At 35.5% G+C, this 25,501-nt stretch overlaps 1 protein-coding gene across 1 annotated transcript in view; it reads left to right on the top strand.

The window, feature by feature from the left end:
* Positions 1-25,501, top strand: part of LRP1B (LDL receptor related protein 1B) — a 1,362,068-nt gene that overhangs the window by 1,262,138 nt on the left and 74,429 nt on the right. The window contains exons 78-82 of the mRNA XM_089779714.1: positions 10,209-10,432; positions 10,746-10,852; positions 15,712-15,828; positions 17,995-18,168; positions 21,136-21,261. Of these exons, the coding sequence (XP_089635840.1) occupies positions 10,209-10,432; positions 10,746-10,852; positions 15,712-15,828; positions 17,995-18,168; positions 21,136-21,261 (748 nt within the window). The remainder of the gene's footprint in view (positions 1-10,208; positions 10,433-10,745; positions 10,853-15,711; positions 15,829-17,994; positions 18,169-21,135; positions 21,262-25,501) is intronic.

The following is a 25,501-nucleotide window of genomic DNA, read 5'->3' as shown; positions in this document are numbered from 1 at the left end:
TCTATTAACTACTGTCCGGCAATTTTCATGATTTTAGGTAGTTTGTTTTTTTAAGTTTGATCTTTAATCTTGCCATGCATACAAATGTGGTTCTTTTGAAATCAGCTCCTCTTTATGCTATGACATCATGGAAAGTTGATCTAAATTTCCTTCTAGTTCAGATGTGGCCACTTCATTTCCTGGTGATCCCTCTGGGGAATCCCACATTATCATTTTGATATTTTTGTCTGGGAATAGCATTCCACCAATTAAAAGGCCCAATTCTTTTAGTCTTTAAGTGTCCTGATTTTGGTATCGAGGGCTGTGCTTTCCAGTTGCTTTCTGACATTCTGTTAGAGAATTTTAGGCCAGACCAGATCATCTACTCTGAAATATTATATGTAATAGGCCAAAAGTATAATGCAGCCACATCCACCCTATCCCCAAAACCAGTATTACCATATTCAGGAGACTACACTATTCTGTGCACAGAGAAAAGGAGGAACCAAAGTGTCATCCCGTACCTTGGCATTGAAATCCCCCATTACTAATTAGATGTCACTCTTGGCAATATTGTCACTCCGGGTAAGTTTGCGCGCAATAATAAAATTGATCTTTGATCTTATCATTGTGACATTATTATTTTTATGTATGGTATTTAAAACCTATCTTGGAGCAATTATCTCTTAATTAACTTCTAAGGCATAAACTGTTTTTTTTTCCCTATTTGGAAGTTTTAATTAAAGATACTTTCTCCAAATGGTAATCATTTTGCTTCTTTCAATATACTCTGACCTTTTCCTTTTTGAATCATGTTTTATCAGTTCCTGGGCATCAACTTTCACTTAGTCCAAGGATTATATTCATGCAGTTCCTTCAGCATCTGTACACTTGTGTTGTTGAAGCAATCATTCTAATGTTCCATTATATTTATTGTTGTTTTTATCTTTAATAATGAATTTCTTAGAGTCATGGCTTCCTAATAGCTTTCACTAAAACTCATTGTTTCTGCTGAGACAGAATCAATTACTTTGGCATGCTGGTTGCTAGAATGGCTGCCTTGTTGCATTTTGATAGCTTTACATACCTAAGAGGATAGATTATTGGCTCTAATGCTCAATTTCAAATCCGGAGGACCTGTGGAATGCTTTTCATATCATCCTGAACTTTTGATAACCTAAATAACCTGGATAACAGTCTGGTTAACCTAACCAGGAGTTAAAATTCCCACTGACATAACTATCAGGGTCAATGGAACACACAAGCCTTTGCAAATCATAAAGATGCAGGCCCCAGGAAAGGAAGGAATGGTTTGAAGAAGACAAATTTGACACCATGTTTTACACAGAACAAGGGTGCAATCGGTGTAATGGAAAGGCAACGAATTTAAAACTGATAGGAACAGATGGTCCAGTTGTCTGATCTGGTATGGAAATTTCTATATTACAAGTATTAAGAATTTGGTTATCTTGAAAATCCTGTAGTGAGACTAAGTGGATCCTATTTAATAATTTCCCTTCTAAAAGGAAGGAAAGATCCTATAATATCTGTATGAGAGATGATTTTCATGTATTTTAAAATGAAAAGAGCATATATCTAGTTCTTCATATTTATTCCTTTCTTCTACTAAATCACATACTGCTAACTACATAAATAGTGTTCTCAGGCAAAAACCTATCTTAATATTTGTAAACAGGAATAAATGTCACTTCACCCACCTCTGAAGAAATACTGAGGTCTTTTTCTTAATATATTTTAAAGTAGTTTTTACTAGAAAGTAAAATGAATATTTATTAGATATGTTTAAAAACAGACATTTGGACCTGAATTAAGGATTTTATTACTGCTTCTACTGAGGATAATAACATTAAATTTGCAGACGATTCGAAGCTGGGAGGAGTTGCAACTGCTTTGGAGGATAGGGTCATAATTCAAAATGATCTGACCAAATTGGAGAAATGGCCTCAGGTAAATAGGATTAAATTTAATAAGGACAAATGCAAAGTACTTCACTTAGGAAGGAACAATCAGTCTCACGCATACAAAATGGGAAGCGACTGTCTAGGAAGCAATACTGCAGAAAGGGATCTAAGGGTCATAGTGGCCCACAAGCTGAATATGAGTCAACAGTGTGACACTGTTGTAAAAAAAGCAAACATGATTCTTGGACATTAATAGGAGTGTTATGAGCAAGACACCAGAAGTCATTCTTCCACTCTACTCTTCGCTGATTAGGCCTCAGTTGTAGTATTGTGTCTAGTTCTGGGCACCACATTTCAAGAAAGATGTGGAGAAATTGGAGAAGGTCCAAAGAAGAACAACAAGAATGATTAAAGGTCTAGAGAACATAAGCTATGAAGGAAGACTGAAATAACTAGGCTTTTTTAGTTTGGAAAGGAAAAGACTGAGTGGGGACATGATGGCAGTTTTCAGTAATCTAAAAGGGTGTCACAAGGAAGAGGGAGAAAAATTGTTCTCCTTAACCTCTGAGGATAGGACAAGAAGCAATGGGCTTAAACTACAGCAAGGGAGGTTTAGGGTGGACATTAGGAAAAACTTCCTAATAGGGTGATTAAACACTGGAATAAGTTGCCTAGGGAGGTTGTGGAATCTCCATCACTGGAGATACTTAACAGCAGGTTAGAGAGACATCTATCAGGGATGGTCTATACCAGGCATGTCCAAAGTCCGGCCCGCGGGCCAATTGCGGCCCGTGTTCCGGTTTAATACGGCCCCACAGGTAATTTGGCAATATCTATCTTTTATGGCCCCCAACAAATCCATATGTATTGAGATGAATACATTGTAAAATCTCAGTTAATATCAGTTGGTCTAAATCAGTTATAAATATATTTGGACACAACATGTATACTTGGTGTTATGTTCCTGTTCATATTTTTTTAACTTAAAAGTTGACAGACAACCTTTATTACCAATAATATGTAATGTACTTTACAATGTTCCTGACATATATTTCAGCTTCCTGGATTTTTTTTTTCATCTGGCCTTCAGATATGAAAGGCAGAGTGATTTAACACCTGTTTAGATTTGTCATCCATGTGACGAAATGAAAAGTATGCCGTTTGCAATAAACTTTGCATAAAATAGTTAATTTGCATTTAATTTTAATGGTCCAAAGAATGTCAGGCAAAATGGTAGGCCCTCACGCATGTTCACTTCATCAAATCTGGCCCTCTTTGAAAAAAGTTTGGACACCCCTGGTCTAGACAGTACTAGGTTCTTCTGTGAGGGCAGGGGACTGGACTCAATGACCTCTCGAGGACCCTTCCAGTTCAAATGTTCTATGATTCTATGATTAGCATGAGTGTTTTTATGTAACTTTTCCAAAATTAGATAATTGATTAAGTATTACATATTTCCATTTTATTCTTTTAATTATTTCATAACACTTTTGTGGATATATTAGGGATGGACATGAACATGGATTCTATATTACCATACTTTCCTTTGGACTATAAAATCTCTTCTACTTGTCTTTGAACACTTACTAATCTTCAGGCTCTGAAGTATCCATCCAATTTCACATCCCTAGCAAACAAATGTTTTTCTCTTTTACTTTCTGAGATAAGGAGCCAAACTGAGTTATCTTGAATGTGTTTGAGGGCAGTGAATTGAAGAAGCTCTACTATATGCTATGCCCCTAATAAAATTCAGGGAAGTTCCTCCACTAGTTTTCTGGAGGTCTGGGTCAAGTCATCATGGAAACATTGGAGGCTAGCCATAATAGATACATTTTGTGCAAAGGTGGCAGACATCTATGCCTAATTAATTCTGCTAAAAACAGCTGTTCAAGCTCTCAAAAAGGAGGGGAAGAGAACAGAGGGGTCATGTGATTGGTGAATACTGGCAGGGAAGAATCCCCCTTTGTCCAGGTAAAAGGGCACCAGAAGAACAGTACAGAAGATCTGGCTCATTGACCCAGCATCTCTTAGATTCAGATTTTATGTTCCTGTAGAGCAATGAATGTATGGGACATAACACCTGCCTCCTCCATACCTCTTCAAACTCTAAGGTGAAACTTGCATAGTTGTCAGGGCATTCTGTGCTCTTCCTTTGGCTATGCCTGCTTGCAGAGATGATATATTCTTATAGTTCCACATACTTTTGATTCACTAAAGATCACTTCTAGTTTTTAGCTATTTTAAAATTGTAAGAAATTATCCAAAATGCTGTAGATACATTCTCTACTGATTGCATATATATATGATCCCTATTCAGTCACATCCTTACTTTCCTTGACATTCTATCACACACTATACATATCTGTGCTTAAAACTAAACAAACTCAATTCGAAGTTGCAGATATTTTCTGTTGCTCTAGCATTTCTCTTACCCTTCCCTCTGCTTGCCTTACAATACATGGTATACTGGAAGCTGCTAGTCAAGATGCATCATATATGTGATTGGCATTTCCCTTTTTTCCCCCAAAGCAGTCAGTGAATCCCCAGGAGACTGTAGAATTACAGGCACCTCTGCAAGACCTCTCTTATTTTTGTGAAGCACTCATCTCACTCTGCTCTAACACATAACTGATCAGCAGGTTAATTAGTTTTGTAAGCAATCAATATCACTTTAATGCTGGTGCTTAAATTTGGTATTTGGAAGTCTAACAATTCCTTGTAACTCAGGTTTTTGAAGTGATACAATTTAACCTTTGGTAGTTTATCTTTCAGTCTAGATTGAACAGTATCTTTGATCTGTAAATCAGGGCAATAAACTTAAACATGCTTGTGTTTGTAGGTAATTATGTTAATACAAAAACCTGTCCCAGATGAAATTGCACTGCAGGTTTACTTTCAGAGAGTAGCTGTGTTAGTCTGTTTTAGCAAAAACAAGGAGTCCTGTGGCACCTTAAAGACTAACACATTTTTGGGGGCATAAGCTTATGAAGTCTGAGTTCCATTTTGTCAGATGCATGAAATGGAATCTTCAGTTTCACAAGGATTTATACACATCCCAGCCCACAAAAGCTTATGCCCAAATAAATTTGTTAGTCTTTAAGGTGTCACAGGACTCCTCTCTGTTTTTACTGAAGAATTAGCTTTCCACAGAATCACATTTCTATAAATGTGAAACAGGATAAAGTCTGACTTAAATGGATGTGCTAAAGGAATTCAGAGTAGATACAAACTCTTTGAAGCTTAGTGACAGACACAAAAATGCATACATTTTAATCCTGTGGAAAATAAATAATTAAATCAGTGATAAGTGATGAAGCTAGTACTTGACATCATTTGAATCTGCATGCATTAGTTAATTGGGACAAATTTTTCAAGACAGAGAGAGACTTGTGACTTAACTTAAGGTACTGATTTTAGTGAAAGTGCATAGAAAGAAAACAAGCAATTAGAAGATTTGTATCCTAATAAGAACAGTAATATCATTTTCTGTAAAGCTTTTTGTACATTAACCTGTAATACAATAATGACTGGCTCTGTCCAAAATAGTTGCTAGACAGTTTTTCTAAAGGTATCTTTGGAGAGTTACATTATTACCTAAATATTTAGATGATTAATTTGTTCCTCTAGATTTATAGGACATAAAATCATTTTTAGTAATTTAGTAATTCTCCCTATTACAAGCAAGATTGAATATATTGTGAATGATGTGTTAATGCACATTGAAAATCAATACTACAGGCAAATTGCTTTTTAACTGGTGTTGCAAATTGCTCAGACATATCGAATGCAAAAAATAGTTTCACAAATTCACTTTCCATCATATCTTCTTTTTGCTCATTTTTCCAGTCAATCCACTGTTTCATTTAAACAATTAGTTTATTGTTTTTCCATATTATTAAGTATGCAAGCATTGACATGTAAGGATAAACTATTCTTCTGAAAGTAGTGTCTGCACAAATCCATACTTTTGAATGTGCACTCCATGCCTTCATAAGAGCATCTGTTAGGGCTATAAATGTGTGTGTGTGCAACTTCATGTTATCCGATGTCCAGGTCCAAGGGAATATAAAGAGCTACCCCTCTGTTCCTTCCATCTGCCAGACAGCTTAGTCAAAACCCTCTAGAATTCCTTTCTCTTTCATCTGCATAGTGTCTTTTCCTTAGTGCCCAGATTGGACAAGTATACATTGTATCATTTATACACTCATGATTCTTGTCTACTGAGGAGATTATGTCTTTGTGCAACTTTAAACCAGATACCTGGGAAAGAATGAGAACCCAAACTCTGGCAATTACTGATAGAAACAGCCGTTAGAACATGTCTACATTAGGAAATTATTTCAAAATAACTTATTTCCCAAAATAACTATTTTGAGATAGCATGTTCACATTACAGGGTAGCCTTGAAATTAATCTGAGGCAGGCTCCCTTAATGTGGACGTGCTACGTCAACTTAGAACCCCAGGAAGTACCGGGAGTAATTACTTTGAATTACACTGGAGAACAGTTATTTCAAAATAGCACCAGTGGAGCATCCACACTACCACTATTTTGAAATAACTATTTCAAAATAACCATTATTCCTTGTAGAAAGCAGAAGTTATTATTTTGAAAGAACCAGACCCCTATTTAAAAATAATGGGCTTAGTAATGTGGACAGTCTGCCTGTTATTTGGAAATAAGTGTAGACCAGGGCTTAATGTGGTTCAAGGTGACTGTAAATTAGCAGCAGGCCCTACTTCCTTTATTAAGGGCAAGTCAGTATTGGAATCTCAAAAGCTTTAAATCTCAAAGGCAGAAAGGGTCCATTTGATCCAACTAATTCATCTGTCACCCCTTTGGATTCAAGTCAGTAGTCAGTATCATCTGAGGGTTGCAAAACACACATACTTAAGGCACTGAAAGGGTTATTTATTGCATGATAACTGAAGGCCAGAGGTAAAAGAGGAACAGTATAGGTTTGTGCAATATATTGGCAAGAAGTGGCCACTGGTACTGGTCTATACACTGCCAACTTTAATGTTGCTGCACCTTTTGCTCCCTCCTCAGGGAAAAGCAGTGAAAACTCCACACTGCTCAGACCAATTTCATAGTAAGGGAGATACTTTTCCCCAGACCCAAAAGGTAACCAGCATAAGGCCCCCAAACCTGTCCTATTCTTGTCAAAGGAAGGAAGAGGATGGTTTCTCTTCTTAGCACAGGGGGCCAACCTGGCTATAGTGAGGTATTAAAGTCCTCGGTGGTGGGTACACAGGAGCCATTAGACTTATGCCTGCAATTCAACCAGTCAGCCCCCTCAAGCTCACTAGAAGGCTGAGTGCCCAGGAGAGGGAAGCAACCCTTAAAGGTGCTAGTGGTTTTCTTTCCCCTGGGGTCTGAGGTATTATGTTTTTTCAAAAAAAATACGGGGTCCCAATCCTTTAATATGATGCATGTAAGCAGATCATGAAGTCCGTGTGCTGTTCAGTGAAGTCAGTGGAGTTCTCCCTGGGCAAAGGGGGTTTCTCAGCACAGTTGAGAGCAAAGTATAAATTAATATTAAAAATAATTTTCATTGCAAAATATAATTCAATTAAAAGTCTTGGCAAATATCCGTATTTTCAGACATTTCATTTTCGTTTTTGGCTTGGAATGATTTGTCTCAAAGACTACAAGAATGAAGGCTTCTACTGGATAATTAATAAGAGCAAAACACTAATATGTAGAACTAGTCTGCAAAGACTAAATTATTTGACATTAATTCATGTCTTGTCTATAAATTTTTTTCATAAGTGTGTAAAGCCAGTAGCCCCATTTTCTAAAACAGAAGTGGCATCTGATATATTTATTTAGATTTTTCCAAACTTACTTTGACATTGTTTTCAAAGCAATACTGTTTGTAATGTGCTGTGATTGAATTTGCTTCTTTAATCTTCATTTAAATAAAAAGTCAAGATTCTGTCAGCCTTTAGAATATAAAGAATCCCATGTCATTTTTACAGGATTAAGTATTAACATACAATGAACTATCTAAATTCCCCATTCAGTCTTTATTATATCATATAGAAAATGATCTTACCTTCATTTTATTTTAAAAAAATCCTGTAAATGTATTTATCTCTTATACAACTCTGACACCAGAGGCAAAAAAGTTATTCTACGATTTTTTTCCCTTTGTAGGATTTAATATTTTGTCACCTGATTTGGACAAATAAAAAGATGCACATGTTTTGATATGTGCAAACCCCTAAACCTCAAATTATTTGCTTCTTTCCATTAGAGAAAACAGTTGCACATTCCTGACTTGCAAAATGTAGGAGTTCTGTCAAATATGGGAACTACATTTTTTAGAACTGTATTCCCCAAACTTTGTTTTATTTTCTCTTTTAGTTCTGATGCTATAGTCTGCTCCATTTGAGAGGGATTCACCTTCAAGGAGCATCATACAGTGTCAAGGCCATAACTGTGACCATGAAATTGTAATAGCTACATTACAATTCAGTTACAAATGTTTATTGAGTTATTTACGATACTTAATTCTAATCCAATATTTTGAAATGATTCTGTTATTTTTTGTGTAGCACTTAATGCTTTGATTCAGTGGAGTTATATTTCATGATTTTCATGATGTAAAGGTCCTCCTACAGCCACAAACTTGCTTTATCCAAATCCTCTCATAAATATAATCTAATATAATGAGCATGGATGAAGAATTTCAATGACTGAGATCAGTAAATAACCTGTCAGTCAGCAAAAGAAGAGATTCAGCACTAAAAAAAATCCTCTCTGCTATATTCCAAGACATTGCAGAGTAGGGGTATGTTCAGAGATTTAAATGTGACTATTTGGGGAAGGGGGCATTTTAAACACTAGCTCCACATACACCCCTTGCCCCCGGGCCTTGCTTCCTCTCTGGACTTCCTATCCATATGCTCCCGCACTCCACCTTTCACCCCACAATATCCTAGGCTGCACACACTGGAGTCTGTGGATGATGTAGGGATGTGACTCACCAGGCTTCACAGAACTCTGATGCCAGTCCACTTTCCCTGCTTGGTGCCATCTAGTGGGGCTTACAGGTGCACTAGCTGCAGTTCCTTTCCCAGGCACATATCTAGGCATGTTCCACCCAGTCAGAAAGGGGAGAGAAGGAGTTTGGGACAAGGAATCACAGGTGGCGGGCTGGGTGACAAGCTGTGGACAGTGGCTGATTATTATTGAGGAGGGCTGTGCCCCTGTTTGCCCCCACTTATGTACACCTGTGGTGCAGAGCCAATCAGAATGAACAGAATGTATGCCATTGTATTCATCCTTGGCAGACTCCTGGACTCCCATGAGTCCCATCTCTTTGTTTACTTCATACCAGTAACTCCATCTTTTGAATAATAAGAGTAATTTTGATATGTCATAGGTTAGTACCCTTTCCTTATAGGTGCAAAAATATTTGTGTTCAAATTGTTCTTTCATGTCATACATCATTGTGAAATCAACCCACTGACGGGTTTTACCCAATGATGAAACTTTTCTATGCTATTAAATATTCTGAAGTATTCAACCCACAGTTTGTGCATTTGTAACCATACAGCTGTAAGTGATTCTGTAGCTCAGTATTATGACCAGTCAAACACATATCACATAAATGTGCAGAGTCACATACAATCATGGAAATGTAGTGCTGGAAGGGACATTGAGAAGTCATCAAGTTCAGGGTCTGTCCCCCTTCACATGCCACTGAGACAGAATCAACTAACCTAGACCATCCATGATAGGTGTTTGTCCAATCTTTTCTTTAAAACTTTCAGTGACAGGAATTTCTCAATCCCTGACTTGGAAGTGTATTTCAGAACTTAACTATCACTTTTCCTAGTATCAGAGTCTTCTAAATATCTCTGAATACTCTATATATTCCTTGCTGCAGACAAGTCCATTGCTTTTTGACCTACCTTCAGTGGGCATTAAGAACAATTTCAAGAAGTTCTATTTTTTTCTTTAAAGAAGCCCATAAAATGCCCGAAGACAGTTACCAGGTTCCTCCCTGCCCCCAGACTTCTTTTCTGAAGATTAAGTATGCACCGTTTCCTCTCCCCTCTCTTCCCCCCCACACACATAAGACAAGGTTTCTAAATCCTTCTAAATCTTTGATCATTGTATTGCTTTCCTCCTTCTATTTTTCAAGGGTATTAATTTTTCTGTATTTAAGCTATTAAACAAATTTTATAAGATTTCTATTATAAAAGAATGGATATGTTATTGAATGAAAAAATAAAATATGTGACTGCAGTAAAAGACAAATTTCATAATTCTGACTTTAAAATTTGCTCCTTCTAGTGTCCTGAATTCAAAAGACCCAGGGACATTGCTGTTGACTGGATTGCTGGAAATATTTACTGGACTGATCATTCTAGAATGCATTGGTTCAGTTACTATACAACGCACTGGACAAGTTTAAGATACTCCATAAATGTAGGACAGTTGAATGGACCAAACTGTACAAGGTTGCTTACAAATACAGCAGGAGAACCATATGCAATTGCTGTAAATCCTATAAAGGGGTATGTTTTTAAAAGTGGCATTTTATCATGTTGTATTCTATTGTATAAATAACAAACACACACAGAAATGTAAGCAAAGCAAACATGGCTTGCTACATAATGTCTATACATGTGTAGATTTGTTTTAATTATTTAGCTTTTTTACTTCAGTTTACTGGTCTGCAAATTAAGGTTAATACTTCCACATCTCTCAGGTGATTTGTTTGACTTACTTTGTTAATTATTGTGAAATTATTGGCAGAAAGTTATTGTGTAAATTTAAGGTGTTAAATTATGCAATTCATTGCAATAATTTAATGTTTGTTATTTTTAGGATGATGTATTGGACAGTCATTGGGGACCACTCACACATAGAAGAAGCAGCTATGGATGGTACTTTAAGAAGGATATTGGTACAGAAGAATTTACAAAGACCTACAGGTACACAGAATTTCAAATACTCCATGAGAAGATAGCATTGTGTGGATTTTGTGGCTGAACTGAAGTTTTACATTCCTAAAATTCTATTGTTTTATATTCTAGTATTGGATATACAGTTTTATATTAAATTTATTTTAATATTTAAAATGATGTAGCTGAATTGAAATAAGCTTAATATAGTAACTTTATAAGACAACATGAAACAACTACAAATATAGACACAGGGAATGCACAGAACTGGAAATTCTTCAGTCATCTATCTCCGGTCATCTAGTTCCAGCTTCTGTCAGTTGGAGGTGTAGGGGTACCAAGAGGATATGGTATCATCAGTGATTATCTTGGCTAATAACCATTGATGGACCCATATTCCCTGAACTTATGTACTTTTTTGGGTACCTGATTATACTTTTATCCTTCACAACACAACAAGTTTACAATGTTGTATAAAGACATACTTTTTCTTTTTGTTGTTGTTGTTCTTGTTTGTTGTTCATTTTAAATCTGCCGGCTCCTAGTATCCATAAATGAGCCCTAGTTATTGCTTTATGTGATGGGGTAAATAACTCTTCTTTATTCACTTTCCTCATACCATCAATAGTTTTGTAGACCTCTATCATTTCCCCCTTTAGTCCTTTGATTTCCAGATAGAACAGTGCTTTTAATTTTGCCTGATATGGAAGCCCAATGCCTTATTTTTGTTGTCCTTCTTTGTACTTTTTCCAAAATAAATATATCTTTTTTAGATTATTCTGTATACAGTATTAAAGGTATGTGCATACCAAGGATTTATATAGTGGCATTATCATATTTTCTGTCATTTTATCTGTCCATTTCCTAATGGTTCCTAACACTGTTAGTTTTTTTGACTGCTGCTGAACATGGAACAGATTTTTTTTCTGAGAACTATCCATATTGACTTCATTCATTTCCACTCACTTGGCAATGGCTAATTTAGCCTCCATAATTTTGTGTGGATAGTTTGGACTATGTTGCTTATTTGCGTTAGTTTGCCTTTATCAACACTGAATTTTATCTGAAATGTTCATGCCCGTTCATCCGCTTTTGTGAGATCCCTTTGTAACACTTCTCATTCGGCTTTGGACATAAATATTTGACGTAATTGTGTATTATTTGCCAATTTTGCCACCTCATTGTTGCAACCACTTTTGCAACCATTTATTAATATGTTGAACAACACAGGTCCGAGTACACATCCTTAGGAGGTGCCACTATTTACCCCTCTCCGTTGTAAAAAACTGACTATTTATTCCAACCATTTGTTTAAGATCTTTTAACCACTTATTGATTGATTGGAGGCCTTTTTCTCTTATCCCATGTCTACTTACTTTCTTAAGAGCCTTTGATAAGGGACTTTTACAAAGGGTTTCTGAAAGTCCATTATATCCACAGTATCATCATTGTTCATGTGCTTACAGATGCCCTCAAAAAATTCTAAGATTGGTGAGACATGAATTCTCTATACAAAAGCCATGTTGACCCATCATATGTTTGTTACTTGTCTGATAATTCTGTTCTTTAGCGTAGTTTGAACCAATTTGCTGGAACTGATAGTTAAACTTACTATCCTGTAATTGCTGGGTCACATTTGGAGTTTCCATTATCTGATGCAGAGTTTAACAAATGGTAGGCTGCATACCACAATTAGAAATTCTAAAATTTGAATTCCTTCAGAATTCTTGGGTGAATATCATCTGGTCCTAGTGACTTATTACTGTTTAATTTCTCAATTTGTTTTAAAACCTCTTATTTTCACAAGTTTATTGGGGAAAGTTTTATGGATTTGTCACCTAAATGGATGGTTCAAGTGTGGGAGTCCCCACACATCCTCTCTAGTAGAAGATCAATAGAAAGAAATAATTTAGTTTCTCTGCAGCAGCCTTGTTTTCCTTTAGTGTTTCGTTAGCATCTTGATCTTTTAGTGGCTCAAATAACTGTTTAGAAGCCTTCCTGCCTTAGATGTACATGAAATAAAATTGCTGTTAGTTTTTGTGTGTTTAGTTAGTTGCTCTTTGAATTCTTTCTTTGCCAGTCTCCTTGCACTTTTACAGTTGACTTGCCACAGTTTATGTCCCTTTCTATTTTTCTCATTAGTATTTGAGTTTACTTCTAGTTTGTAAAGGATCCATTTTTTTCCTGTAATAACAGCTTTTACTCTGATGTTTAACCATACTGAAAGTGTTTGGTTCCTATACTGATTTTTTGTTTGTTTGAGGTCTTCATATGTTTTGATCTTCTTAAATTGTGGTGAATTTAAAAGGTCTCTATGCAATTCAAAGATATTTCATCCATGTGACTGTTCCATTTAATTTCTGCTTAACTAGCTTTTTCATATTTGAAATTAAATGCTCCTGTAGTGGCTTTCTGTGGCAGTGTCCTCTCAGATGGATGCTATATTTAATTACACTATTACCAAGCAGCAGATCAGTTATATTTTGTTTTCTTGGATAAAATTCTGTGCACCAATTAGGACTAAAGCAATAATTGCTTTTCTTCTGGTAGATTCCAGGTCTAGTTACTTGTTTAGACTGAAACAATAATAATAGTCACTGTTAATCTATTCTAAATTAGCTTCATAGCATTGTCTATTTACCCTATACTGCACAAGCCTAAAGCAAGCTGTATTCATTGACTTGAATATTAAAACATAACAACTCATGGCATAGCAAATAAGCTAATGGAGGCTGTGAGGAAAATATTCCAATTCTTGTGGAGTATATGTACTAATCATTCAGTCTCCTACAAGAAAAATTAGCTATTTCCTCAAATTTAGAGGGGATTTAATTTTTTTTCTATGAAATGCATTTGTATTAAACACATGTTAAGGTTACAGTGATCTCGTGCTTTAACTATAGTAACTTTCTCATTTCCTAGCTCCTTGTTTTCCATCTCTTCAATATATCTAAAACACTGCCTACATGGTTACTTTTCTCTCCCAGTGCTTCAAACATATCACTTCTTGTCACAAATCTTTTTACTCAGGAATTGTAACATGAATGGTTGGTTTTCACCATATGGAATTTTGCCAGAAATTGTAGTACAAAACTCATCTGAAAAATTCAGATGCTGTTTTCTTTTTGGCCTGACCAAAATCAGGATTGCAATAGATCCTCTTTTCATAATATTTTCTATCCATGGTTTTGAAAAGTTTTAGCTAAGCCTTCAGCCAGACTTCTGAATCCTGAAAAGATTAAAGTAAAGTAAAAATTAACACATGCATCTTCTTCTTTTTTTTTTATTGTAAAACATTAGTCCATTAGTAGCTCAACTGGTTACTGTACCTTTAAAATTACAAAATATTCCACTTCAACTGCTACCTGAAAAATATGTTCTGTGAAATCTTTCCTGTATTTTTCTTTCATATCTCACTGATAAAACATAAAACTTCTGAAATTTTTTAGTTGTTTAACAGATTGCAAATGCATGACCTACTGCTTGTAATATCTACCCAAATATGTCTTCCTGATTCCAAATAAGAGTGAGCATGAGACTGGATATTTGAACTGGGATTTATTGGAATTAAAGTAAAAACTCATCACAGTGTTGCCATCTGTTTAAATACAAAGTATACAAAATAGTAACTAATTTCATTTCATACTAACTTCAGAAATTTAATTCTGAATGACAAACTGAGCATATATGTTTCCGTTATTAAAATTTCAATTTTTAAAATAGTAATTTTATTATAACCTTTTAAAATAAATGCAAGTTAGAGATTAATCACTAATTCTAGAAAATCCAGACTCTAAATATCATTTATTATAAAGCTCTGTTGTATTATCTTTTTACAAGAATTTATTCTGTTCAACAGTACAAAACCAATGGGAACTTTGATTTTGAGTTCATTTCAATGGAGTTTTGTATGCCAACTCCCCAGAGTTTTTTCTTCATGAAGTAAAAAATGCAAACCTATTTCATTATTATACAGAATAAAACTTTCTCCAGCTTCATCTTTCTTCTCAGTAGTTGATTAATTTTAAGAATGTATTTTGTTGCTATGTATAATTTTGATTTATATTTGTTACATCAATGGGGAATAATAGTTTCTTCATTCTTAAAAACTGTTACCTTAGGCAGAGAATTAGTAGCAGGCGGGAGCTTTTAATATATAACAGAGTAGTAAGTTAATCATTTAAAAGGTCCATAGTAAAGTATGGTCTTCTTGATTATATTGTATAAAGTCATTGCTTAGAGAGTGGTTAGGCATAATATATCTATCTGTATTTTATTCTAGATATATTAATATCATCATTTAAATATTTAGTAGTTAATCTAAAACAAACATTAATTTTCTATTTTAATTCTATATATATGTAAAGTATTAGTTTTATGCAAGTCTGATGACAAAGAAAATGCTTCTGTATGGCAAGAGACATAGATTTAGAAGACCACATAAAATATTTACACCCTAATCCTACAATTTACTACATACATCTGTGTACTCTTGCACCTGCATGAAGCTCTGTTGAAGTCAGTGATGTTCCATGTAGGCCTAGACTCATGGCCTATGTGTATATGAGCCTATGGGTATAGGACAAAAAAGGAGATCTGCTATATTTGCACCTGAGGGAGGGCTGGATGCAGAAAAGAAAATAACCAGTGGGAAGACAATTAGATAAATTAAAAGGAACTGGTTCACTCTGCCTGCAGGATAGAACAGAAACTTTACTTTTCTATTCTCTTGAGATTCTGAGATACCATTCATCTGTGTAGTATTGCAATGCATTCCAGGAAATAAGGAAAAGAGGAGACCATAATCTACAAAAGACTGTGGTATATTTTCTGCTGTTACATTTTTATACTTTATTATAAAAGTAAGTTCTCTCTCTTGTTTTTGACAGGTCTTGTAGTTGATCAGTTCAGTCAGCGTTTGTTCTGGGCTGACTTTGAATTGTCTGTTATTGGCAGTGTTCTTTTTGATGGCTCTGATTCAATAGTGTCTGTGAGTAGTAAACAAGGTAGGCAGAGTTTTTCTCTAACACATACATTGGATGAAGAACTGTTAATTAAAAAGAAATGAACTCAATTTCTATATTTTTTGTATTTCCAGCTAGCAATACAGTGAATATTGGTTTAAAGTTCTTTTGCCATTAGAGATTATTGTAGTGCAGTGGATTTGTAAGGCTCCAATCCCAGAACACATTAAGTGCTACTACAGCCTCCGTGTGTTTTTCATAGTCAGCAGAATAATGTCAAGATAGACTTTTAACTATTTTCATTCCACTGAGTACAAATCATATGTAGAATATTTATAGGCAATTTACCCTGACACCAGTCCTAGGCAAAAGAATGGAAAAGCTGACATAGAATTCAGTTAATAAAGAATTAAAGCATGTCAATATAATTAATGCTAAACAATGGAAAATTGTTTGACCTTGTCAAACAAACTTTTATGAGATATCAATGATTGAGAAAGATAACTGCACATATATTTAATATATATTTACATTCCGAAAAAAAAACTCTCAATGCATAATATCTGTAAAGCATGTGTTCAATGGATTAAGAACTGAGTGACAAATCTCAAAAAGTAGTTATCAGTGGGGAATTATCATTGAATCAGTGTGTTTCTATTGGGGTTACACAAGGAGCACACTTTGAGTCTGTCTAGATTACATCCCTTTTCTCAAAAAAGGGATGTAAATTAGACACTTTGAAATTGCAAATGAAGCTGGGATTTAAATTTCCCACGCTTCATTTGCATAATGGCGGCTGCGGTTTTTTTCAAAAAGAGTCTTTTTGAAAGAAAAATGGTTGTTTAGATGGGGATCATTCGAAAATAAAACCCTTTTTCGAAAGATTCTGTACTCCTCATTTTTTCAGGATTAACTAGATTAGATTAACCATTAGAACAAACTACCAAGTGAAATGGGGGATTCTGTAAGGTGAGGAGTCACTCCTGTGCTTGGCTCCAGCCAATCCACAAGCCAGGCTATGTGAGTCCTACATCTGGAATAGAAGCCCTACATGAGGAAAAATCAGCTAACTCTGCTAAACATAACTTCAGGCTTGGAATGCTCTGCTCCCTGAGAATGGCAACAGACTCCCCAGGTCTTAGCCTGCTCCAGACTCAGCCTGCTCCATCCTTGTCCCAGTCCTCTTCCTCGTCCTATGCCAATCCTTCTCTTGTCACTGCCCTATTCCATCCTTGGTCCAACCCTATCCTAGACTCCTAATTCCAGCACTCTTATCATTAGGTATGGCCCTCCTCATTTCAATTTCTGACAGCATTTATATATTTTGAGGTAATAAAAAAAGACAGGATGTCTTTCTAGAAAATATTCTTTATTTAAACACTCATTACTTGGGTATATCACAAGGGCCACTGGGTGAAATTCTATGATTATATAGGAGGTCAGATTACTTCATCTAATGTTGCTTTCTAGCCTTAAAATTTATGAATCCATTGTTAAACTTTCTGTTTTGGCTTTCTTGTGTTATGCCAAGTTACTAGATCTATTGATTAAAAGTACTGTAAATAAATAAAAGACAAAAATGTTAAAATAATAGGAAGGACTGCAGGAGAAATTATTTATCAGGTTAGTTTTACCCTGGCCCAGCTATCATCAAGCATATACGTTTTAATGTCACTTATTTCTATAAGATACTGTTTCAGTATTTCAAATTGTGTGATTCCCAAATTTTAGATCTAACTGATATTTGAGGGAAAATGGTTCGTCCAAACTACTAAGTATGGTATTCCTATAATATGATTTAGCAAGTTTCTTTCTCATTAAAATCAACTGGTTCTTATGGATGTTTCCCAGACTGTTTATATGTCAGGCTTTACCTTCACTTAAAACTTATACCAGCATAGCTATGTGGATAAGGGGAGTGAAAATATCACACCCTCTCATGACAGAATTTACCAACAAAATCCCCAGTGTAGATACAGCAGTGCAGACAGAAAAGTGCTTTTGTTAGCATAGCTAACATTAGTATTCCTAGGTCGGCAGGAAAACTCAATTTGTCAGCATAGACCGTGCTAGCATAAGCTCTGTAGTTTAAACTTAGCCTTACTAATGTTGTTGTACCTTTTATATTTTAGCTAAATAATTTAACTTGTAAATACCAAAATGAAGTATATTAATATTTGAATATGACTTATTTCTTCTTTACTTAAGGGTTGCTGCATCCACATAGAATTGACATTTTTGAAGATTACATATATGGAGCAGGACCTAAAACTGGTGCATTTAGAGTACAAAAATTTGGCTTGGGTTCTGTAGAATATCTGAATTTGGATGTTGATAAAACAAAAAATGCCTTGATTTTCCATCGCTACAAACAAATAAATTGTGAGTAAACTAATTAGTTTAAAATAAATATTTTTAAAAAAACAATGAATAACTTTTGGCCAAACATACCAAAAGAATAGGTTTGTTCATATTCCCATTTCTAAAGAGTAACTGTGATACTGTCATGTACCAAAATATTGTATATTATTCAGTTCACAAAACTACTGTCCTCAGCTTGTCTCGCTTTTGGTTTCTGCACTAAAGATGTAGAATAAAAAATCAACAGAAAACAGTCTACAATATTTCCAATCACAAGGCTTTTTCATAATAATTATGATTCTGGTGACTGGAATAGCAATTTGACAAATTATAAAAGTGTAAATAAAGTTATTTTAACTTCTTTATTGCCAAAATTAAGAATTCCCATGTAACGTGCCATTTTTTTAATTGATGTGTTGTTTTTCTTCCCTGAAATATTTGCAAAAGATATCATTCTGGAAAACACTTCAGTTATTGTTGCAGAGGAATACAATGATTTGCATTAAGCATTGGGATAGGTTATTTAGTGAGGTTATAGAATTCCTGCCATTGGACATTTTTAAGGATATGTTTGATAAACATCTGTCAGGGAGGTCTAGATACACTTAATTTTTTCTTAGCATGAGTGGATGACTGAGGTCACCTTTGAGGGCTCTTTCAGCCCTAGGATTGTACAATGTAAGGATATGTCTACACTGCTGAGCTTTTCCGGGATACCAGAGGTATCCCGGAAAAGCTCTGTCGCATCCAAGGAACACGTCTGTTTTTCTGAAAATTTTTTTGGAAAAGCAGATGCATTTTTTCAGCATCCCTGTAAACCTCATTTTACGAGGAAAAAGAGATATTTTGAAAGAGGGTTTTTTTCCTGACATTTGTCCCCATGTAGATGAGCCAAATGTCGGAAAAGCCTCTTTTGGAAGAAAAGTGGAAAAAAGATATGAAAATTGCGGTTTGCAATTTGCGTATCTTTTTATGACTTTCTTTGTAGTGTAGACATAGCCTAACTTTGCTACTTTTCAGAAAGCAAAAAGAATACTGCAGCTAAGGCTGTGTCTAGACTACATGCCTCTGTCATCAAAGGCATGTAGATTAGACACATAGGCAAAGTCAAATGAAGCTGTGATTTAAATTATCGCGGCTTCATTTAAATTTACATGGCTGCCGCGCTGTTTGTCAGCTCAGCACGCTAGTCTGGACGCTCCCCTGCTAATTAGCTGTTTGTCAGCTCTGGACGCTCAGCTAATTAGCTGTCAGTCTGGACGCTCAGCTAATTAGCTGTTTGTCAGCTCAGCGCGCTAGTCTGGACGCTCCCCTGCTGACATCAAAGCCCTTTGTCGGCAGCCCCAGTAAACCTCATCCCACGAGGAATAACAGGGCTGCCGACAAAAGGCTTTGATGTCGGCAGGGGAGTGTCCAGACTAGCGCGCTGAGCAGACAAACAGCTGATCAGCTGTTTGTCGGCTCAGCGCCGCAGCCATGTAAATTTAAATGAAGCCGCGATCATTTAAATTGCGGCTTCATTTGACTTTGCCAAAACAAGAAATCTACATGGCTCCGTCGACGAAGCCATGTAGTTTAGACGTACCCTTCTTGAAATTGCACAAGAAAATTTTAGGTATGCTAAAAATAATTTCCCAATTTGGTACAGATCAGCTTAAATGGTAATAACAAATCCAAACTCCTAAATCAGTAAATTTCAGGGAATGTAACCTTAATTGTAATTTGCAATATCAGAACACAAATTCAGTCTGCGACCCAAGCTCTGGAAAAGTTGAGTTTTGATTCTGATTTCCAGTACAAATTTTGTGGCAAAAATCCATTTCTACTGGTTTTGTGTTTTAGCTGTTTCTCTAAGCTGAAGTCTGCCCACCAACAAAACTCATTTAAATATTCACTGTTACTATTCATGCCCATTTACATTTTGAATACCTCTCATCTTAAAGGATATTCAGCTAGATAGTATTAGCAGTTCTTTACCCATCAATGAAATAAAAACCTGGCAACTTTTCAACAATCCCCAAAATGAAAACACTATAGCTCAATTTAGAGCACTAAATGAAAAAGTAGTCAACTGAAACTTCAAGATAAATTGGATTTTCATCAGAATACTTACATGGTCATCCTGCTTCTACAAAAACAGAGCTGGATTTTGAGATCTGTAACTCTTGGCACTTTAATACTTCAGGGAAAGAAGGAGGATTATTCAGCACTCATGGTGTTTGAACTACCACAAACATCTTTCTAACCAGCTTCCTGAAACTGAGTTACTCTTTCATTGAGCTGCCACTACTGCCTCAAGTTATAAGGGGAAAGCAGTTCACTAAGCACTAATATGGGCCCATAACAGAATACACCGGGATCAGCCTGGTGTTAGCTTGAGATAGTATCCCAAATATTTTAAATCAGCATCTATTCGCTCCTCTTCCCCACTCCCCAAGCTATAGCAGTAACTACTGGGAGTACTAAAAGACACTGGAGTCGTAAAGGATTAGGGGTACCAAGGGAATTGGGTAGGGAAAGATATATGGTGGTATTGGAAGGAGAAATAAAATGAGATCAGTATACAACATTGCTTAGAACTCTCTAAAGACACTTTTTTGTTTACAATGAAATGTTTACGTTTATGTAGGGGGAAAGCATTAAAACTTATTGCACTGGCCTTCAAGAGTCCTAATACACCCTAGCAAAAGTTCCATAAAGATTGTGAATGAACAGAAGTGGTGAGGGAACCAGTTTTGCATTTCATTCTAAATCCAGTATTCCCAAGAGCACAGTGTCTCATAAAAACATGCTGAAATATGGTACAGTATTAATTCAGTGGTACAATGTACTGAATTCCTATCGCTACTTCCTATAGTAGCTAAATTTCAGTGGCAATTCCACAGAGTTTAAGTCAGAGTACAATTATGCATATTTGGTTCTTCAATAGTTCCGTTCCTGGAGGATGTAATTGCACAATTATATTTTTTTCTTTTCACTCTTAAACAGCACCTAATCCTTGCTTGGACTTGGCATGTGAGTTTCTCTGTTTACTCAACCCCTCTGGTGCAGCTTGTGCATGTCCAGAAGGAAAATCTATGATTAATGGAACATGCAATGATCTGAGCTTCACAGGTGGGTATTAGACATTGGTTAACAGATCAAAAATAAGAAATAGGAATGATGATCAGTGTTTATGTCCTGGCACAGGCTAATAGACAAGTATTCTAAAACACTGATGTTCAATAATATAGTTACTAATGATCTGGAATAAAAAGCGAACAGTTGAGAAGAAAAACTTGAAGATGACATGAAATAATTTACATTGAGCTAACAAATGGTGTACCAGACCTAGATGAGTGAACAGTAAAATTATTCTGAGATTATATGAATTGTTGACAAATAAATGGTAATCTACATTATAAAGAATCATTTGAACTGCAGTACTCAAAAGCATACCTGGTTTCTCAGTAACTGGTAATCTTTCTCTCTCACACACACACACACACCTAAATATTATTAGTATGGATAGCTCAAAGAACACTTCTGTTCATAACCTGGCAGTGGTTTAAAAAAAAGCACATATGAAGACAGATACAGCAAATACAACTGAAAACTCTGCAAGAGAACCATAGGAATGTAGGGCTGGATGGGACCTTGAGACATCATCAAGTCCAGTCCTCTACATTAAGGTAGGACCAAGTAAACATATACCATCTCTGACAAGTGTTTGTCTAACCTGTTCTTAAGGGTATGTCTAGACTACATGGCTCTGGCGACAGAGCCATGTAGATTAGTTTACCAGACATACCCAAATGAAGCGGTGATTTAAATAATCAAATTTAAATAATTGCCTCTTCGTTTAAATTAAAATGGCTGCCACGCTGAGCTGATCATCTGTTTGTCGGCTCAGTGCACTAGTCTGGACACTCCGCGGTTTACATCAAAGGCATACCTCATCCTGTGAGGCATAACGTGGTAGTCGATTCCATAACCTCCATTGGAAGCCTATTCCAGAGCTTGACTAGCCTTATAGTTAGAAAAGGGTTTTTTTGTTTTTTCCTGATAGATAACCTAAGTCTCCCTCTTGGCTGATTAAGGCAAATATGTCTTGCTGTATCTCCAATGGACATGAAGAACAAATTATCATTTTTCTCTTTGTAACAGAACTTAACATATTAGAAGGTAGTTTTCGAGTTTGCCCTCAGTGTTCTTTTCTGAATACTAAACATGCCTGTTTTTTTTCCCCAAAACTTTTCCTTATAGGTCAGGATTTTCTAAACCTTTCTCCTTTTGTTGCTCTCCTTTCCTCTCTCTCTCCAATTTACCCACATCTTTCCTAATGTGTGATGAGCGGTATTGGACATGTATGTAACCCACACACCTGCTGAGTGTGGTGTACTGTCACATCTAGTGGCACTAAGACCATTTACAGAGATAATAATAAGCCTGCTCTACAGCCATAGCTGAAAGCCAGCTGGCTTTTAGTTCATGTGGTAGAGGCTTATGTTCTAAGTTCCATAGGTCCACTTTCAATTGCGCCCATGTACTCTACCTGAGATCTCACCAATCCTGAGTACATACAATATTGTTTGTGTAATAATGTTTTCTCTCATTTTATCACAGAAATTGTGAAGTTAGATATCCTTACTCGGGGTCTGCCTTATTGGATTTTTTTTCATAGAATTCTATTTAGAAGGTATTAGCATTGATATGCCATAGGAGTATGAATGGCTTTTTTCTTTATAAACACTAGACAGAGAATTCTCAAGTTTGACTCCTCAATAGATATGTGCAAACTGAATGCATATTGCACATTTCTGCTTATTGCTCATTCATTTTCATGAATTTGAAAAGCATAGATCTGGGACCTTTACAGCTCTTAACAATCAGCTGTCTTCTTTATCTGGAACTTGTTACAATATGACTAGTATTTTGAATGTATTTGATATTTCAGAAACAAAATAAAAAATATTTCATATCCATTTATTTCTTATTCTTGGAGATGTGTTCACCTGATCTCTCAAGCAGTTAATTACAATTGTTGGAGCACAGCTTTGTTTCTAGTTTATGTACTGACAAAAGCAGGCCTGTTTTTTTCTATTTTAGAGGTAAGCTGCAGTTTTCAGATGGATTGAGCATTGCTTCAGTGTCCAACAGAGAATGCTGGATTTGCACTAATTATGTGTATTATGTCCAGTGTTGTGTAGCATGATGAAACTAAATTTGTGTCAAAAAGATGAATGATCACTTATAATGGAAATTTGACATCATTCAATATTACTAATGTAAATATTTATCAGTTATATGTAAACTACAGAATGTCTTTCCTAAGAGACTAGATCACTTAGCAAAGAAGAAAATTTCTCCCTCCCAAGAGAGGATTGTAATGTAAAAACCATGCAAAATGCTAAAAAGTCCAAAAAGTATTGTATTACTGCCTCCTCAAATGTTTCATCTATGGGAAAAGGTCAGCTTTTACTCTCAGTTAGAAAACACTGGCAAAGATCAGCACAAGCGATTTTGTGCCTTGAGCTGTCTGAGGAAACATGTCACAAGGTTAATAACATAAGAAGCATGCAGCCAAATTGAAAGGAAGGGCTGAAGAAAAAGTATCCAAGCAAATACTTTTCTTCCAAATTAAAGTCAGAGTAAGCTATGTCAGTCCATTCTTTCTTTGAAAAAATAATAAGATCTAACAACAGAATAAATTGCCAGACTGAAATACTATAAAATTGCAGGGTCTAGAACCTTTTTCTTTCATTCCTTAATTCAGTAGATGATTTGTTTTTGAACTGAACTTTTTCCCATAAAAGTTTCAAGAAATAAAAAAGTTAAGAGTACTTTAAGTTGGGACTCTGAAACATATTCAGTATCTTTCAAGAAAGCCCTGAACAGAATGTTATCTATTCCAGTTGGTACTAACCTATTTCAGTGAAGAACTAAACAATATAGATTTGCACCAACAGGCTACAAGGAAAGAGGAACTTTTTCACTAGACAATAGGACAATAAAAGTCATAATCAAGGATAATCCATCTATCTGAATACTGCATATAATCCAGTCAGAAGGTAGACTGGTTCAGCATGGAAACAGAAGGTCACCCTGAGCTATTATTGAACTTTCAAGTCTTCTTATAAAAAGAAAATTTCTTTGAAGCCTCACAGTCCATCTACCGACCAATCAAAACACAAATTTTTTAGGAAGAATGGCTCTTGTGCAAGAGGGGTTTTTTGTGCAAAAAGGAGCTGTCCACACAGCTCCATTTTGCACAAAAGTCTCTTGTGCAAAAACGGATGCTAATTAATCATACAAATGATGTGTGATGATATGATACTCTGTGGTTCATTTGCATAAGCTTTTGCAGAAGAAGGCTGCAGTATAGACATAGCCTTAGAAATCTTTCAGAGTTACACATGTACAAAAAGAATGTACAGGTTTAATAAAGATTGAGTTTTACATTTTAAATAATGGGGTATGGCAAGTTACTAAATTATTAAATGCAAAGAATGAGTAGTGTTGGTACTGATCTGAGTGTTAATGGCTTGTAAGCAAATCAGTATCCCTGATCTAGCAAAAAAGTATGGATTTAATTATTCACATGTTAAAGTTAAGCTGAAGTTTAAATGCTTTGTAGGATTGGGTCTTCAATGTTTAGCTAACATAATATATTCATTCATTACATAGCTAAATTACCTATGTACTGTATTTGTTTAAATTAAAGCTTTTTTTCAACATTATTAAGAAGTACAGAATAATTATAGATGACTGTGTCAAAACCAAACTTAGAACTTAAGACTCTTGACTTCATAGTCACTACCCATTTGATAACAATTCCTTCCTTCCTTCCAAGCCATTAAATCTGTCTGTATTTAACTTACTACGTTTGAAAAAAGTTACTATTAATAATGCTTTGCACTTAGTGGTTTTTTTCACAAACTTCAGAGCTTTTAGTCAAAAGTGAATAGGTTCACTGAAACATTCGATTAAACACTTGCTCTTTTATCATTTGAGCACTTAGAAAATACTCCTCATCTACTCTGATATCCTAAATACAGAGCATCTTGCATGGGTGGGTACTATCATCTACTGAGAAAGTTGTGGTTTTTCCATCTCTTCATTTTGTCATAAACTTTCCATGTAATTTTTCAGAATCACATATGTTCCTCTATTACTCCTTTGGAAATGTATCTATTTGTATTTCCCTATAATCCAAGGAATTCTTTTGATTGGAAATAGAAGGAGGATAAATTTTATCAGAGGGAAAATGTTTCAAAAGTAGTCTGGGCCAAAGACCTCAGTGACAAACATATTTTCTGTTGTCTTTTTTTCCTCCTGACAACAACACAGATGAAGAATTGTACAGAATATGAAG

This window comes from Pelodiscus sinensis, chromosome 7 (assembly GCF_052426305.1).
Source record: "Pelodiscus sinensis isolate ZL-2025 chromosome 7, ASM5242630v1, whole genome shotgun sequence".
In the NCBI taxonomy this organism is placed as follows: Eukaryota; Metazoa; Chordata; order Testudines; family Trionychidae; genus Pelodiscus; species Pelodiscus sinensis.
Note: the sequence above shows the minus strand (reverse complement) of the source record. Positions and strands in the feature narration are given on the sequence as shown.